This window comes from Sparus aurata, chromosome 1 (genome assembly GCF_900880675.1).
Source record: "Sparus aurata chromosome 1, fSpaAur1.1, whole genome shotgun sequence".
NCBI lineage: Eukaryota > Metazoa > Chordata > Actinopteri > Spariformes > Sparidae > Sparus > Sparus aurata.
The window spans coordinates 13,561,127-13,579,117 of NC_044187.1; the positions used below are offsets into that span (position 1 = coordinate 13,561,127).

At 41.8% G+C, this 17,991-nt stretch overlaps 2 protein-coding genes and 1 long non-coding RNA gene across 9 annotated transcripts in view; 1 reads left to right on the forward strand and 2 right to left on the reverse strand.

Moving 5' to 3' along the window:
• Positions 1 to 12,396, forward strand: part of lrba (LPS-responsive vesicle trafficking, beach and anchor containing) — a 194,049-nt gene extending 181,653 nt beyond the window's left edge. For 5 of the 7 annotated variants that reach the window (XM_030426003.1, XM_030426031.1, XM_030426041.1 and 2 more), the window contains 5 exons: positions 1,362 to 1,529; positions 5,645 to 5,746; positions 5,830 to 6,026; positions 9,871 to 10,022; positions 10,930 to 12,396. In XM_030426003.1, the coding sequence (XP_030281863.1) occupies positions 1,362 to 1,529; positions 5,645 to 5,746; positions 5,830 to 6,026; positions 9,871 to 10,022; positions 10,930 to 11,020 (710 nt within the window). In that variant the 3' untranslated portion in view covers positions 11,021 to 12,396. The remainder of the gene's footprint in view (positions 1 to 1,361; positions 1,530 to 5,644; positions 5,747 to 5,829; positions 6,027 to 9,870; positions 10,023 to 10,929) is intronic. The other 2 variants (XM_030426021.1, XM_030426060.1) reach the window with 1 other exon arrangement.
• LOC115586761 (uncharacterized) lies at positions 2,733 to 9,509 on the reverse strand. Its single transcript, XR_003984910.1, has 4 exons — positions 9,275 to 9,509; positions 6,930 to 7,033; positions 3,060 to 3,206; positions 2,733 to 2,863 (listed from the first exon to the last, which is right to left on the reverse strand). It is a non-coding gene; the product is annotated as an uncharacterized LOC115586761 (long non-coding RNA).
• A 4,062-nt stretch (positions 12,397 to 16,458) lies between the features above and the next one.
• dclk2a (doublecortin-like kinase 2a) overlaps positions 16,459 to 17,991 on the reverse strand; it is a 41,275-nt gene continuing 39,742 nt past the window's right edge. Inside the window, exons 18-19 of the mRNA XM_030426071.1 lie at positions 17,207 to 17,219; positions 16,459 to 16,608 (exon numbers count right to left, since the gene is read on the reverse strand). Of these exons, the coding sequence (XP_030281931.1) occupies positions 16,595 to 16,608; positions 17,207 to 17,219 (27 nt within the window). The 3' untranslated portion in view covers positions 16,459 to 16,594. The remainder of the gene's footprint in view (positions 16,609 to 17,206; positions 17,220 to 17,991) is intronic.

Consider the following 17,991-nt stretch of genomic DNA (forward strand, 5'->3'; position numbering starts at 1 on the left):
AGTTATTTTCAGTGTTTATAAAGATGTCAAACATTTCACATCTTTGATGTCTTTGTTCTTCTTTGGTAGTTAAGTCACTGACCCGCCCAGTTTCATAACAACCTTCATCGTTTTCGGTGAGATACAACTTAATTACCTGATGGATGGTGATTCTGACACCGAGGCAGAAATGTCATGTGTTGAAAACTATCCAGTGTTTGACTGCAGAGGTCACACTATGAGGAGCGTAATGAGCATTAGACAGCTAGACGGTGGAGCTGTGGTCTGGAAATCTGACAGCAATTAGCCTCTTCATATATACACGTGGAGCGCGATGCATGTGCGCACACACACTCATGCACACGGAGTTGGAACAAATATTTATTCTTTTCTGGGAGACGTCTGATCTTGTGTGGATACTGTAAAATTACTAGCCAAGCAGACAGATGATCAACAAACACGTGGCGGGAGCTTCCAGAGAACTACATCTTCCAATAAATTCATACTCTTTGTTTTTACAAGAACAGTTCACCTGAAAACAAAAAAAATACCTATTTTGCCTCTTACCTGTAGTGCTGTTTATGCATCTAGATTCATATTGGCAGTAGAGATGTCTGCTGTCTCGTGAAACATTGGCTTAAGTTGCTCAAAGCATAAAGAATACAATCTGAAAAACTCAACAACAATGTCTCTTTCCAGAAATCAGGACTTGGATAATCCACAGACGTTGTTCTGAGCAGTTTCATGGAGGAAGTCATTTTTTTCATTTTCACCGCTTAGAAGAAAAAAGGCATCTACTCATGGGCCAGAGGTTAGCCAGCTACGCTATGAGCATCAGCCTCTCGTCCATGACAGGATGCTCTTTTCCTTCTGTGCGGTGTCACAGTTGGCAGGCGAGGTTTGGTACAAAGAACATAGTTCCAACATGAAACCGCACACAACAAGGTCTGTGGATTATCTTGGGTTATACTGCATTATGATTTCTATAAAGAGACATTCCTGTTGAGTTTATCAAATGTACTTTTTATAAGCCAATTGCCATCTAGTTTATACTTGAGATAGGGCAGGCATCTCTGCAGCTGATATCCTCCAAACTTGGCAACTCACACCACAATAATATCAACTAGCACTGCAGATAAGAGGAAAAATATGTTGTTGGTTTTTTTTTATTTGTGGGGAACTGTCCCTTTTAAAGGCAAGTTTATTTGTATAACACCATTCAGACACAGGACAATTCAAAGTGCTTTAGAGATGCATGGAAATATGTTAAAACGAGACATTAAAACATAAAAAATTGGAAAATGAAATTATCGTTCTTTTCTCATTCGTCAATTATTAAAATGTATTTAAGAACATGTTTATATAATTGTGTACTTTTGCAGGCAAACTGACTCAGATCGTGTTCGGGCACCGCGACGTGGTGACGTGTCTGGCTCGCTCGGAGTCGTACATCGGTGGAGACTGCTACGTCCTGTCAGGCTCCAGAGATGCCACCCTGCTGCTGTGGTACTGGAACGGAAAGCACAACAGTATTGGAGAGAGCCCAGGCAGTAAGTACACAGGCAAACCAGCCCTGATGTGTGAGCACACACACACATACACACACATGCACTCGGGTAATCTCTGAGTGCTCACTCTCCCAGACAGTTGTGACTGTGTGATTTACGGCCTCCCTCTGTAAAGTAACAACTAGTTTCGTCTGACCAGGCCAGGCCTCCTGCATACAGATTGGATTTCGCGGCACCGTCACACCAGCAACAGCTTTCGATAATGTGTTTGAGATGGTGTGCGAGTTTCTGTGAGATCACTGTGTGTGCGTGTGTGTGAGAATCTGTCTTTAATGTGAGTGAAAGTGAGGGCCACTTAGAGACGTTAAATGTGACGCTGGGGGTCGTCGGCCGGCACATGAAAGTTCACCACCATCCGAGGGCCGTGGGGTCACGGCAGTCGATAAAAGTGAAAAATGTCACAGGGCCTCTCTTACGTTTCCATAACATATGGCATCAGCCATGATCAAAGCACCGCACACACATTGCTCAGCCCGTCAGCCCGCTCAGTGCTAATTTGGTCAGCTTAGATTGGCGTACATGTTGTTTAGTGATCCATTACAAATGGGCTGAAATTTATGACAAATTGTGATTTGGTTAATAAGCCACATTGGTTTTTGAAATCGGGACAGAGCGTCGACGTGATCACTGATGTGGGATGTTGGATTCAAGAACACATTTTCTTATTGTTCATGTTAAGTTTTGTGAGATGAAAAAATATGGAAGAACATAAGTCACCTTTTTAAAATTATTTTCTCTCATTTTAATGTTGTGTTTTTCTATTTTTGACCGCTTAATTTTAACAGAATGTGACAATAGGAGCATAATATTCTATTAGCTGATGTTTCGGCAAATTGTGACTTCTTTAGAGCTTTTTTTTATTCACCCTCAAAGCCTAGAAGTTGTTTATTGGATTTCTTTATGGGATAACAATGCATGTTGCAAGAAACCATGAGGATTCACATTAATAAAGCAAATATTGAAATCTGTTCCATTCTTCATATGATAAGCCTAACAATATATCCGTATTTATATATATACATTTGACTGTATCCTGATTGTTTTATCGAATTGTTGTATGGCCAAAGGGGATTTTTGTGTGTGTGTGTGTGTGTGTGTGTGTGTGTGTGTGTGTGTGTGTGTGTGTGTGTGTGTGTGTGTGTGTGTGTGTGTGTGTGTGTGTGTGTGTCAGTCAGTCTTACATCAGCCGGCTCAGTGTGCAGTCACCACACTGTAGTTGGAGGAGCAGACAAAGCAGTCGTCATCCCAACTCCTCACCACCACAATGTGATGCTCCATTGCCCCAGACCGCAGGAGGCTCTCCCAGACATGGAGCTCTGCGCACACACACACACACACACACACACACACACACACACAGTTACAACTACTCAGAAAATCCATACAGACAGCAGGCTTTTTTTTCTTTATTCCTCTTCCAAAAAATCAAAACACTTTCAAGCCACTTGAATGAGAGTGCAAACACACACACATTCCTTTTCGTGCGTAATGCCCTGTGAACATCCTGCGCACCTCATAAGCTTGACACAAATGCCTCTGAATGGCTGACATGCACATGTACACGTTGACCTCTGCACACTTGGTTCACATGTTGTTGTCGGGCACGGCAGCAGGGATTCGAGAGACACCACCGCCATCTGCTGGTCACAGAGAGGAAACCTGCTGAATGAGATGTCTATTTAGTAAAGTTGTACTATATTTATGTTTGCTTTGAAATTAGTTTAACAATCTGAAGATTCAAATATTTTAAGCACCAATATTTGAGAATAACTGTAAATGAGTTATCGTGTGATTGATGTTCTCAGACACAGAGAAATTTTGAAAATACACACACCAACATGCATAAAATACTGTATTTTATTTTTTTATTTTATTGTATTAAACCAGAAATGTTCCCATTAAGATCCCAAATCTATTTGTCCTTAACCAAATGTTATAATCTGCCACACTTCAATAATCAATTATTTATCATAAACACACATTAATGAATAATAATGATAATAATAACTGAAATCCTCATTATTCCCTTTGAAAATTACGTTTATGTTTAAATTTAAAAATGATCATTTATTGAATAAAACCTGAATATTAAAAGTCAAATATTTAATAAATTGTAATACTCAAGATATTTGCAGCTATATTATACATTAGCCATGTAGCTAAATGGATACCTGAATGCCTTTTACGCTACTCTGCTAATAAAAAAAGAAGAAGAAAGTGAAAAAATCTGGATATTTTACCAACTTTGAATCCAGACCGAAAATGGATCCAGTCTCTACACAAACACACACACACACACACACACACACACCTTGTCCACACTTGTCGAGATAGTTGATACCCTCCTCAGTGTCCCAGCTTCAGTCTTATACAGGTACGAGATTGTACTCAGATGTGGCTCTAATTCAAACCAAATGGCAGGTAGAGGCTCCAAAGGTTAACTGATACACCAATATATCAGCGTTATTGATCTTCTCTGGACATCGTGCTTTAATCCACAGGCTTGTAGGTCATTCGTTTGCTTTTAGCGACGTCGAGGATGTTAACAAGTTAAGTAAATGAAATGTAGATGTTTAGGCTGCTGACCTGGCGTGTGATCATAGCTTAGGCGGCTCGTACGTGTTTGCAACGTGGACAGAAAGCTGGATTTAGGGACTGGAATGAGACATTTAAGGGTTTTTTGTCGTAGGTTTTCTATGTTTCTATTTTTTTAACACTTTGTTTTATCATCATAATTATGACACACACACAAAGAATCAGAGACCATTTACTGACCTTTGTCTCCGTAATAGTCTCACTACTGTGTACTTGGATATGATAGTGTTTTTGATATGAAACATTCCTGCTGCTGTCTTTTTTTTCCTTTTTTTTTTTAACCTCACGAGAGTTTAGCTTGTCCTCCACTTGGCTTTTTTACAAGAGGGTTGAGTGAGCAGCATGGTCTTTCTGCTAAATCTAATTAAGGTTTAATAGTAGCTGTGGCTTTTTTGGAGAAAGTATCTGTCTTATTAGTGAACCTGTGTTCAGTTTTATGTCATCTAATTGAATTAAAGAAGAGAAACTGCACTGCCAACTGAATAGTTTGGTCAAGTCAGCAAGAAACTATACTTCTTTTTCAGAGTTACTGCAATATATCACAGAAAGTTTCTTGTATGTCTGGCATTTACTGTAAGAAATGAATTATCCTGGAGTGCTAGATGATATTATTTTGTGTATCAACCCAAGACATGAATCATGCACTGAGCGTTGTTTTCCTGTCTTCCTCCTTCCTCCTGAGCTGAACTTGACCTGTGACAGCAAAGACGAAGGGGGCAATTAAAGACGAGACCCCCCTCTCTGACCCTAACGAACTCCACACTCCGGTTCAGGGATGCTGCCTAACTGCTGGTCCACTACATGTACATGGATCACATACATCCGCATGTATTGACATGCTGTGCAGCTCAACACTACCAAACAATGACCAAATGTTTCAACAAAGCGTCTGTCTGCAATTAATTCATCTACATTTGGTGAAAAAAAAAAAAAAAAATGCAATGCAGTACAAACTCCCCGCAAGCGTGCGTGTTGCTCGCAGATGGAGGAGACAGACGGAGAAGTAAAAGGCCATTTTTGTTTTGTCGCGCGCCCTGACAGCTCAAACCAAAACAAAATCACACAAACTTCATGACTTGGACCATAACTTAGTCTCGCTCCCTCTGGCTCAGGCTCTCTCTCTCCTTCTCTCTCTCTCTCCATCTGTAGCGCAGAAACATCTGGATCCAGTGAAGGCAGGCAGAGGGGGGGGGAGGTTTTAAAGATGAGACGAGGCGGAGGGTAACAAGTGCTAGAAAGGAAGAGTGAATTTGCAACAAGCTATAGTATATATGCATCCTCATGAAGAAATATAAAAAAGGAAACGATTAACAACTTTTAATGTTGTTTGTAATTCATACATCAATGTTTGTGTTTTCATGATTTTTTTATTATTGTTTTCTAGATTAAATTCTTATTTCAGTTTTTCTATTTACCAGCATTGACTGGTGCTTTGTGGAACTAGTAAATTTGTCAAATGTGGTTAAACTTTTTCAATTACCATTTTGTCTGTGTTTTCCCAGCAGAGTTCACAACACCGCGGGCCATCTTAACTGGCCATGACTGTGAGGTGACATGCGCAAGTGTGTGCGCAGAGCTGGGTCTCGTCATCAGCGGCTGCAAAGGTGTGTTTGTCTTTGATCAACATGTTTCATCAAATAATAAGAGTTGAGCTCTTCTAACCTCGCTCATCATGTTTTTTGCTCAGAGGGTCCTTGTCTGATCCATTCCATGAATGGGGACCTGCTGCGGACCCTGGAGGGCCCGGAGCGCTGCCTGCGGCCTCGCCTCATCCAGTCCTCCACCGAGGGAAACTGCATGATCTACTACGACAAGGGACAGTTCTGCCTCTTCAGTGTCAACGGCAAACTGCTGGGACACATGGAGGTGGAGGACAGCATCAAGGTGAGGAAACGTGAGCACGCATGTGAAAGTGCACATGTGTGTCTGCTACACATCAGCGCAGAAAAGTCGTCTCACTGATTAAAGGCTTTCTTACGGTTTGAGATTCGAGTAAGGTAAAAGGGGGTCGGCATGCCTCGGGGCGAAATGTGGCTTCACGTCTCTTTTATTCCCTTTCACACGCATACAACAGAGGGAACGGTCCTTTTGATCCGCAGCCCTGTTGTCAGGTCAAATTGCGTCGGCGGCGGTGGTGGAGAACATTCCTGAGGAGTGGTCAGCTCTGGACACCAACACCATTAACTACCCTCCAGCGCAGGACGACACATTCCCCATTTCCCACATTTCCTCCATCGTGGTTTGAGCGACACAAGATAGCGGCTACTGCCTTTGGTTTTCCGACCCTTTGTTTCCGGTTTGGCCTGGGAAATGTAAGCTAGCTCTGACAGACAGCCGCACGCCTGTTTCCTATTAAGAAAACCTCTTTTGCCCGGGCTCCAAACCTGCCTGCCAGCCTGCTCCTACACAAGGCCACAAATAAAAGCTGTGGAAGATGTGATTAATGAGCACACGCAGACAAATTTTGATTGATTATATTAGCGTCACTGGGAAAGTTGCTGGTGTTCAGGTTACAGGTTGCAGAATACTTTATTGTGTCTTTCAGATGAACTAATGATGTTTTTAGATGCTTCTAGAGTTTTTTTCCCAGAGTTCCGTGAGGCTGTAACTTGGGAACAGTGTGGGCCAGTGTCAGCTCTCCTCCGCTGTTGTAAATTCCAGCCATGTCAGATGGCATTAGGAAAATCCTAACATCTTTGAGTGAGGCTGTGAGAGTCTCGACCCCCCTCCCCCCTTTAGCTCCCCGCCCCTGGTCTGAGACTGTATTTAGTGCACTCATGTACATACCAGAATCAATCTTCTCAGCCCTCGGAGCCGCAGCACGGTATGACTCCAGGATAAATAAGTGTTTGTCCTGGCCTGCAGTATCCGCTTAGAAAGAGAGAGTCGGGCTGAAAAAGAGAGGGGGAATGTTTGCGCTGTGAATTTATAAGGGTCTGGAGTCAGAGGTTAGATGACAGGCTAACAGTTGGCATCCTAGTCTAATAGCAGAATCAAGTGACAGAAGCCATACTGAATGGATTACAGTCTTTTAAGTACTAGTATAACTCAGGGCGGTGTAACCATTCCAGCCGTTTTTTCACTGCCTTCGTCCGTGTAACAGGGGGATTAACAGCACCATAAATTAAACTTTTTACCTTCCCCAGCCTCAAAATCCACCCACCGTTCCCCCGAAAGAAGTAGGAAATATGGGCATTAAAAGTGCATGTGTTTCTGCTGGAGTCATTTTTTTAGTCATCTGAGCCCCAGTAGCCATCTTAGCTCCCACAGAGCCATCGGCCATCTTGTTTGACCGCCCAGTGGCAAAGGCCTGATTTATAATGTCTGTCTGCAGCCTCCTACCTGGCTTGGCTGACATGTCTGCCAGCTCTCTGGCCTCCTGCTGGGCTTCAGTGAGGTCATGGACTCCAGTAGTAGATACACAGGTATATTAAGACGAAAGCGTGGCTGGTAAATAGTTCTTCTTATATTCTTTTTTTTACTGTAATTCTGCAAACTGTTTGTGCAGAACAGTCCTCAGGAACAACTAGCGCTGCCTGCTAATCAAATTTAAAGCTGTTTGGTGTCTTTCAGCATGTTTTTAAAAAAAAAATTTTGCAGTATGCAACTTTACTGTTATGGTTCACTCTCTGCTCTTATCAACCTTGTTTTCAGGAAAAAACTTGTAATTTTGTTACATACACGTTTACTTAAAGATACAAGCTTTAAGACATAACATTTGTGTGACGTAATGAGTTTTGTTTGTAGTTGGCACCTATTTTACGTCTGAAAAACTGTTACAGACCTGGGATTTTTGATGTAGGACAGTGGTGTTGCACTCCAAAACTGTAGTGAGGGCGCTAAAATGCACAAAATGCCAATATCTACATAATGTTGCTTTAAGATCATTAGGTGGACATGAATACAACTCCAAATCAATGCTAAAGTTATGTGTGAAACTTTTTCAACATGTTGATATTTGTTGTGTTTTCGGCATCTTCTGCTGCCCCCAAGTGGCCAAAAAAACCAATCAATGTTGCTTTAAATTAAGGTTTAAGTCACAGTTGTTTTTTATTTCGAATGCACTCATTTGCACCCATCATCACATCACCAACAAGTTTGTGGACGACTATTTTGTCATTGTGGCCATCACAGATTGGATCTGATGAAGGTCCAGAGGACACACTGTGGTAGCGACTAGCCCACTTCTTCATCTGTTTTACCCTAAATGGGACCATAATTTACTTGTTTACATGTTTTGAAGACTAGTGATCGAGACCATGAACTCAACAGGAAACTGTGAACTGCAGTAATAAATTAAGTGAAGTACTGCTCGAGCAGTCGGGTAATTTTCTCATGAGCTTATTTCTTATTTTTGAAGTCCCCCTGCTGGCCGTTACAAAGAATGCATGTTTGAGGCACTCTCCTTTCAGATCTGGACATTTCGTCCATATTTTATACAGTCAATGGTTTGCACTGTATTGCAGTTTGAGTACATGGATCATGGTTTGCTCAATTGAACATTATCTTTATCGTTGTTGTCAGATTAGCTCTGAAATGTTGATACACAAGATAATTACTGTACGACACAAAACAGACAGATCAAACCAGCACTGCACTCAGTCATGCTCCATTCCCAGCCATCTTGGATGATGATCTAACGTGGCAATTAAGCCGGATTGATTCTCGAGGCCTCGCGCCAGCGTGCAGCATGCGAGTGCACAATTGTGTGCCCGTCCTGCGCGTCTGTGTGTGCGCCTTCACATGCGAGTTTTTGTGCCTATCTTAAGTGCGTGAGTGACGCGAATGAGAAACAGAGCTCATTCAAAAGTTTTTTATACAAAACATTTGCCCAAATTAGGCCGCGCTCTCCCCGTCCCTCCACTGTGTACAGCTCTTGAAGGGTTATTTATGTTTTCCTTCCCAAGTCAAGTTCCTGAAAATGACTTGTTCCAACTTCAGGACTGAAGTTTAAGTTTCATTTTTCCATTTAATACGAGCCTGATTCAACACACATGCTGCAGATGATTGAAGTGTCTCTCGCTGAATCACTACAGAGTGGCCGCAGCTGAAAGACGGCCGAACCTCGGTGTCATAAAACCACAAACAAGAAAAGCTCTAAATTAGTGTCATTCGCTGCTTTTAGAACTCACATTCTGCCTCGTCATTTCATCAGCTACGGTTACTTGCTGATTGATGCCCCTGACTGTTTCAGTTTCGGCTTCCACTATGCAATGCGGCCATAATAGACTCCAACACACGACCTGATTTGTGTACGTCTCGTTCCCGGGGGACCCATTCAGCTGTTACAGTTTGCAGGAAAAGCAGATGAGACGAGTAAATCTCCGAGGCCTCGCTGTGGGGAGCCATCTTTGTAGCAAGTCAGGGTCTGTGTACAGAAAGCCCCCGAGGATGGCGGCGCTGACCTGGGATCTTTTGTCGTATCACATGACCTCGCAGTATGAGCTTTACTTTGACATTAAAGATAAACTGGTCCCAGATCTCCAGTCCTATTCCGAGACTATTTATGCATGTTGTTCCAGGTTGAATAGCTTTGCTGCAGGGGTTTTTTTTTGTGTGTGTGGAGCCCTGAATGAAGTCACTTAGGCATCTCACATGTACAGTAAGCTTTACCAAAGGAAAACTACACCACAATCTGACCCATTAGTGTGAAATTTAGTGACTGGAACATGGCAAGGTGGTAAAAAAAAAAAAGTTAACAATCTACTCGTTTTCTTTCTCTGTTTAGGCCATGCTTCTCAGCCGTGATGGTCAGTATCTGCTGACAGGCGGTGATGGAGGTGTAGTTTCCGTCTGGCAGGTCCACGACCTCAAACAGCTGTTCACCTACCCGGGCTGTGATGCAGGAATCCGCTCTATGGCCATATCGCATGACCAAAGGTAAAAAAACACACACAAACACACAGAAAATATAGGATGACCACTAGTGTTTTTTTTTAGGCTGACACACAGTGAATATTGTAAAAAATTGTATGGATCCTTAAAGTTTGTCTTGTGAGAAATCTGCCATCCCTCAGTGGTGGTAACTAGAAGTGTGTGGTCATGACGCTGCTGTCTGGGTGTATTATCTTATCACTTCCTGTATTCAGGACAAATGTGGGCATCAGCAGTTCTGGTGAAAAGTAAGATCATTGTTGAGTGTCATTCTGGACCGTTAATACAGAAGCTCTGGGTTTGTAGCCTGCGAACAGAGCAGCATGCAGCTTCTCTGTCTCCAGACTCACGTAGCGCTCTTTTGTGTTTACAAACAGGAACTGACAAATCCTGAGGAGTATACCAGTAATACTTACCGGCCGACATAAACACTAGTAACCATATACAATAAGCTTATTAGAGATAGAATTCTTATATTTTTAAAGACTGACAAAATTAATCATTTAAACTTAAAAAGAAATGTAATAGTGGAATGCATTCTAAAAACAATTGTTAGTTGCAGTCCTATAGCATTTTGATTTTCATTTTGGTCAAGATGAAATGGTAAAAAATACTTAAATCTGACAGTTTACGTCATCATCATATGTTATAAGCCGATTTTGTGTTTTTCAAGGAAAATCTGAATCTTTTAAGTAACTGTTTACGGTACAAAACTAAGTTTAGTAAAATATTCTGTAAATGTTCTCTCTCATTTTCTTTCCACAACTCCATAAAACTGTGCATGCAAACATCTACATTTGGCTCATCTGTTGCATATTTTGCGATCGAGATGCCTCAAAATAAAATTCACAGCAAATAAAAAATCCTTAGTCGACGTATAAATGTCATGACGTTCCCTCCTTACTCCTCGAAGGTGCATCATAACCGGCATGGCATCCGGAAGCATCGTGCTCTTCTACAATGATTTCAACAGATGGCACCACGAGTACCAGACCCGGTACTGACCCGGCGACAGCAGCAGCAGCAGCAGCAACTTGACTGACAACAATTGGACACTGAAGATCCAAACTGTTTCAAGTGTGAACTCTTAACAAAGCACTATTCTATCTATATCCTGATATCCTGAATGTATCTCAATGAAAGAAGAAGAAGAAAAAAAAAAATCTGTCCTGTTATAGTAAAAACTATTTTTAAAAAGGGCATTGCTATATTTTGTAGATCAGATAGAAGAATTTTCATATAAATCATAGGGTGGGGGTTATGTTACTGTACGGTTAAAAAAACAAATCTATTTTTAGCTGTTAAGAGTCTATTTTCATCTCCTCCGGAAAAGAGAAGCGGGATTTATGGGGAGCTAGTGAGAACCTTTTCTCTTGACTTAAAAATCCAAATATTTGTGTACTTTAGGGTGAGTGATTTTTCTTTTTCTTGTTTTGTTTTTTTTCTTTCTTTCCATAGGCGTGTATGTGGGGAATAAATATGAAGCTATCATTCACAGCTTTTTGCCTTTTTTGGCACCACAGCCGGTAGATATGAAATGTTTTTGAATAAATAATAAATGTATTGGACAGAAGGATAAACAAAGAGGGAATATACAGTACATATATAAATATCTATATATTCTGTTTAAATGTAGTCCTCCATATTTAAAAAAAAAAAAAAAGTGTCATTCCCTTTGTACCTCTTTGCTTGCTAAGAGATTGTGTTTTTCCGTGCATGGCTCACTACTCATAAAACATATCAGCGAAGACCTACTGCATCGTCATTTAATACTTTAAACACCTCCCACTCCTGAAGACGAGCTTTATGCAGACGAGTGTAACATTTTTGCTCCTTTTTTTTTCTTGTTTCTCATCAAAAAACTCTTAAAACAGTCAATTTTTTTTTTCTTTCTAAATCTTTGCGATGGTAAAACAGGGTGTATGAGAACTTTCTTTTAAATCGCTAATCATATCATCACACCTCGTGCCCCGAGCCAGCTTAGCATCTTTCAGAGTCTTCTTTGAGTCCTGTCTCCAAAGCAGCTAACGGCAAAGTGAGATGTGCAATGACAGGAAGGACTTAACTCTACTTCTTTTGTTTTTTCTTCTTCCATCACAGAAGTCTAAATCACAGGATTGAGTGATTATGATAAGATGTGATTTAGCACTAAAATAAAAAAATGGCGATGAGACATATTTCTAAGTTCCTCAGTAAAATAAACGTCCAATTGTATCTTGATTTTCTGAGGAAACATTCCTTTAAAGTTTGCGCTTTGATGTGGTTTGAATCTCCAGTTATGAGAACTACTGTTATCAACCAATATTATTATTTTTTGCAATCATTTTGGAGTGTTTTGTGTGCTGAGTTCTGACAATAAAACTGAATTTTATAACTTGAATTGTCCTTGTGAGTGTATTTTTGAGTAGGAATCATCATGACTGTAGCACCCTCTAGTGGCCACACACAAACATCACACAGACATTGATTTGAAGTCTTTATTGCATTTTTTTTTTTATTTGCTGCACAGTTGTTTCCAAACGGGAGACATTAAAAGCAGCCACTCTATGTAACTAATAAAGATCCAGTGTGACACAGATGATATTCCTGCTTTAAAACGGTCTTTTCATTACAAATTTCCCTTTTACAAACTGCTTATGAAAATCTACTTTACCTACATATACATAAGAGGAAAAAACTAAATAACATTATGGTACCAACTTGATGCTGTGTATGTGTGAGGGTTTTGTCTTACAGGTAGGCAGGAAGTGGGAGGAGGAGCAGTATGCATGCAGCTGAAAGTCCTGAAGAGGTAAAGAGGCGGCATGTTGAACCACTGACGGAGAGTTAGCCCTACAAACACCAGCTGGGATAAATGCCTTGGAGTTTAAAACAAAACCGGAAAAAAAACAAAAAACAGTTCTCTTATAACTTGTTTGTTTTTTTAGGGATGCACAATTTGGGAAAACCCCAATTTTTCATCCGAGCTGGTTTTAATAAAAGGCATCATTAAGCTATGAGCTGCTAGCTAGTGGTCAGGCACAAACCCGTCACCTTAACACATTCATTCATTCATTCGTATAAATCCAACAGATCAAAAAAACCATCATCTGGATATTTTTGTGTTGACACGCAACTGCCAAGTGCACAGTTCAGTGCTGTTAACGTGAGTTATATCAACTGTTAAATGTGCAGAAATCATTGACAGTTCATTAGAAACACACCTGGTTTCATGTCTGTTGGATCTATTGTCTCTATTCTTATGTACAGCGGTCACACGCGGGCAGAAAAAAACAAACCTTCAAGTTTCAAGTGGACGACTAAAGTTCTTCACACTTATGTACAACTAAAAATGTTCACGTCAAATAATACCAACGGCGCGTGGATGAATGTGTCGACGTGTCTGTTGGTTACAGTGGGTCCACAAAATAATCTACCACATCGACTGGCAGGTCATGTTAAAGGGTCAGATTACCTAAATTATAAAAACAATAACTGTTGCCAACATGCAAAGAGTTTGTTCTTTTATTTGTTCCAGTTTTGGGATCCGTCTATGTAAGGCTGCAGTTCCTTCGCCAATGCAGTGGATTTACAGTAAACAACAACAGTGTCCTGGTAAATAACTGCCATATTTCACTAAGACCTCGACTAAATAAATTGAAAATGTGAAAACGAACCCAAAGCTTTTTTTCTGTCATGTCTAGACTCCTTGAGAAATTGCAAGATAAACCTGGGAGTTGATGACATGGTAGAGAAGCAGAAATAGACTCCTGCTACACAATATTTCTGATATTTGCTTTTGAATTAAGGTCTATTTTTTATATAATTAGGTTCCTAATCACAATTAGATAACCTAATGTATTTGTTTAGAAATATGCTGTAGAAAAAAGTCTGGGATTTGACTTAGAAAGCGTTTTTTTGTCATTTGGATGAACATACCCTTTAAATAGAACTTGGTCGGAGTATTTTTTCTCTTGCATGCGTGATTTCAAGCTGCACACAAAAACGCAGAATCTCCGAGTAGAGCTGAAGCCGTTTCCACTACCTTACTTAAATTTTTTTTAGCTACTAGGAACTTTGGTAGGTGTTTTTATTTTGTTAACCCGCTGTACTTATATAGTAACACTGAATAGGAACCTTAAGTTTTAGCAGTAGATCTGCAGTTACCAGAGGGATGGATGTGGTCAGAGTGAATACCAATAGTGGTTATACAGTAGTTGGATTACACTACAGGAAGCTAGGCTAGCAAGTTCAGACACTGATATGCTGAAGTATTTGTGTTATGGACATGCTGTCCCTCTGCTAAAGCAATAGAAGTTCACAATGTTGTTTGTGTGTGTGAGGAATAACTATTTACAAAATAGCCAAAAGCAGTTGAAACAGGACAATAAATAAAAATACTTCACATTAAAAAAGGTGCTATACGTAAGAATAAGCTACTCGTCGAATTAAACAAACAGAAGCTAGCGTAACACTGGAGTAACCGCTAACTGCTAATGGTACAGTAGCGGTCGTTAGCAGTTAGCAGTGCAGCAAGCGTCTTATTAGCCGCCCCGGATCAGGATGTCATACCAGTATGGGGAAGTGTTGGTATTGTTGAGGCCCGTCTACAGACAGGAAGTACAGTACAGTACAGAGGTGATTTACAGCGGACTCTGATTCCAGGGACAAGAAAGACATAGCAGGTTCCAGGCTGAGACGCGAGAAGCTTTGGGTCGGGCATTAGTCGGCACCCATGATCAGAGGCCAGAGCTGTAATATTAGACCTTGTACTTGAGGTACAAAATGGTATTACGAGATAAGACGGGCCAAGGCTAGCTGGTTAGCATGCTAACTTAAGTAGACATCTCTGCGACACGGACGTCTTTGATATGACGTCAAAACCTTTTATCTTCTGTCTTTGTTAATTTTTTAAAACGTTTTAAAGGTGGACTTTTGGGGAGGAAAGAGTAGTAGTAGAATAAACTGAAAAAAACATCTGACCTTAAAGGACAGCACTTGTGTTTTACTTTGTTTATATGTGGCGGACCCTGCCACCTCTCTAGCTTCAGACAGCGTTCTGTTCATTCAGTCACGGGTATAATACATATTTCTGAGTTTGTATCACCACCTCATTAATACTGTAAATATTAAAATTCTGAGTTTGAAGTCCTTCTCCAAAACTACACGGCGCCCCTTTAAACATGAATTCTTACGTATTGCACCTTTAACGTGATAAACTGTAGCGATGCGAGACTTTAAAAGACAAACCACTCAGAACAGTGATATATTCAGTTCATTCCCTTTCTCCGCATCCTCCGTTAATAAATACAAACGTATATACAATCAACAAACCATTAGAAAACACCTTGTGTATCTGGAACATGAGAGGGATAGAAATAAGAGAAGAATGTGGACACAGCAGTCACTGGCTCAGTTTACAGCTACTGGAAATGCTCGAGGTGGAGTTCTAGCTTCCTTTTCTCAAACATTCGTGAGAAGAGAAGGTGTGAGTGTCGTGATACTGGCTACAGAATCCACCTGCCTTTTTTTAAATCATCTCCATAAGCTCTTCAGCGGGTGGAGGGCCAGGAGAGGGCGGGGTTGTTGACCTGGGGGGTGTAGAAGGAGGGGAGGGAAACAGGGTGGGATGGATGGAAGTAGGGGAGGAAGGTTCCTGTTTGGTCGGGGAAGAGAGAGGGAAGAATACAACTGGTTGGATCGGGGAGACCGGGGACGGGGTAGCTTGTTTTGTGGGAGAGACAGGAGGGGATGTTGCCTTTTTGGTGGGAGGGGAGGGTGGGGCTTGTTGGGTGGGTGAAGATGGAGGAGAAGAAGCTGGTTGAGTGGAAGGAAGAGAGGCTGGTTCGGAGGGAGAAGATGGAGGAAGAGAGGCTGATTCGGCGGGAGAGGATGGAGGAAGAGAAGATGGCTCGGTGGGAGAAGGTGGAGGAAGAGAAGCTACTTCAGTGGGAGAGGATGGAGGAAGAGAAGCTACTTCGGTGGGAGAAGGTGGAGGAAGAGAAGATGGCTCGGTGGGAGAAGGTGGAGGAAGAGAAGATGGTTCGGTGGGAGAAGGTGGAGGAAGAGAAGATGGTTCGGTGGGAGAAGGTGGAGGAAGAGAAGATGGTTCAGTGGGAGAAGGTGGAGGAAGAGAAGCTAGTTCGGTGGGAAAAGCTGGGGAAGGACAGGAGACAGGTGTAGAGGGAGTTATGTAGGTAAAAACAACAGGAGGGTCGGAGTGTGATGTTCTTGTTTCAGGAGGGGAGGAAGGAGTTGTGACGGGGAACGTTTTGCCAGAGGGTGAAGGTGAGAAAGGAAGTGACCCGGCTGGAGCAGGGGGAGGGAGATCAGCACCGTCAGTTGGGGAAGGAGAGCAGGGAGTGCCGGAGGTGGACGTAGCACCGTGCTCGGCAGTCCTCGCCGTCCTGGGTGCCTCGAGGAGAGCAGTCTTAGTGGGTGACGCACGCGTGGCAGACTTTGGTTCTTTGGAGCGTGACGCCCGTTTGGTTGGAGAAGCTGGTCCTGACTTGGTCGGCTGTTTGGCTGGAGATGGGGCTTTCTTCAGGCACGGCGCTGTTTGCGGCCCTGGACAACGTCGAATCTTGAGGGTCTCCTTATCAAGAGCTGTGTTCTGGGCGGAAACAGACGGACAGACGGTCATCTTGATATTTAGGCACCTCTGAAGTTCACTTAACACCAATCAGAGCAGAGAAAGAGCAGAGATGCTACGGCTAGATCTACGCTGACTTCAGGAAAACTTACGACAGACAGCATCAAATTGATCATTCTTGCAGTGATCAGAGTCATTTTATCAACTAAATTTTGTCTTTTTACACCTGAAATCATTGACTGCCGACCCAATTTGTGCATTTTCTTTAAGATCTCTATGAATGAACAACACATGATGGACGCACAGATGAAAAATGGACATAAATAACTGAAAGATGATCGGACAAAGAAAGACAGTATGCTTTTACACAGGACACTGACCCTTTCGTTCGTGCTATTCTATGTGCAGAGAAAAGGGCAAATGAGAAAGTAAACCTTTACTTTTTCATTCAACAGACGCATACCGCTACGTACACGGTCGCCTTTTGTCTGGAGTAAACCCAATGATGGCGTTCACACGTGGGACAGAATATCTAGTAAATGTCGTGTTCCTCATTTGCCCTTGTGCTGAGTCTCAGCAGCAGAACAGAGGAGGCGTAGCGTTAAGTGTTAGTACATACCATTGCCTTGGAGCTAAATCAGAGGGGCGTAATGCAGGGAGAGGGGGAGAAGCAAAGAGGGACAGAGACTAGTCTTACTCACAGCTCCACAAAAAAAAAGTCAACACATCAAGCATGACGGCCAAGTGGACAGTCGTTGTTCCAGCCCAGCAGCCGATCTGTTGTTTTCAGATTGCTGAAACAGTCGCACGGACCAAAACGAGCTCTTTGCGTTGGAGAAGGGCTGAGTTGGAACAAACTGTAGGACTCCGTGTAAGTGACTAAGACAGGCAGAAACACAGTGAGTGCTAAGCTATATTTACAGACCACTCAATAGAATGCGATGGTGAAGGTATTGTTTCAAACGTACAGGCTGGAATTATTCGATATCTTTCTTCTTGTCAACAAAATCCAGGATAAACTCAAACCAACACTGGCTTCCTGACGTCGGGCATCAGTTTCGCTTCGTTCATTTTTTTGTGTGCGATGTTTGTTTTTATGTTTAAGCGCTCTATGAATGAATTGGACGTTGATTTGATCACTCGCACAGCTCGTCCCTCTGAGCTACAGAGCTCCACTGTTCTCCTAAAACTAGTGGGAAAACACTTTGAGCCACTTTGTTGCTCTGGGTGACATTTGCAGGATTGATCTCAAAGTCAAAATTCTCTTTTTACATCTTCTTCAATGTGAATATTCTCTGGTTTCTTCGCTCCTCTGTGACAGTAAACTGAACATCTTTAGGGGAATCCAGAACATTATTGACATATTAATCATCAATAAAAGCCAAAAATGTAACTTTATACTTA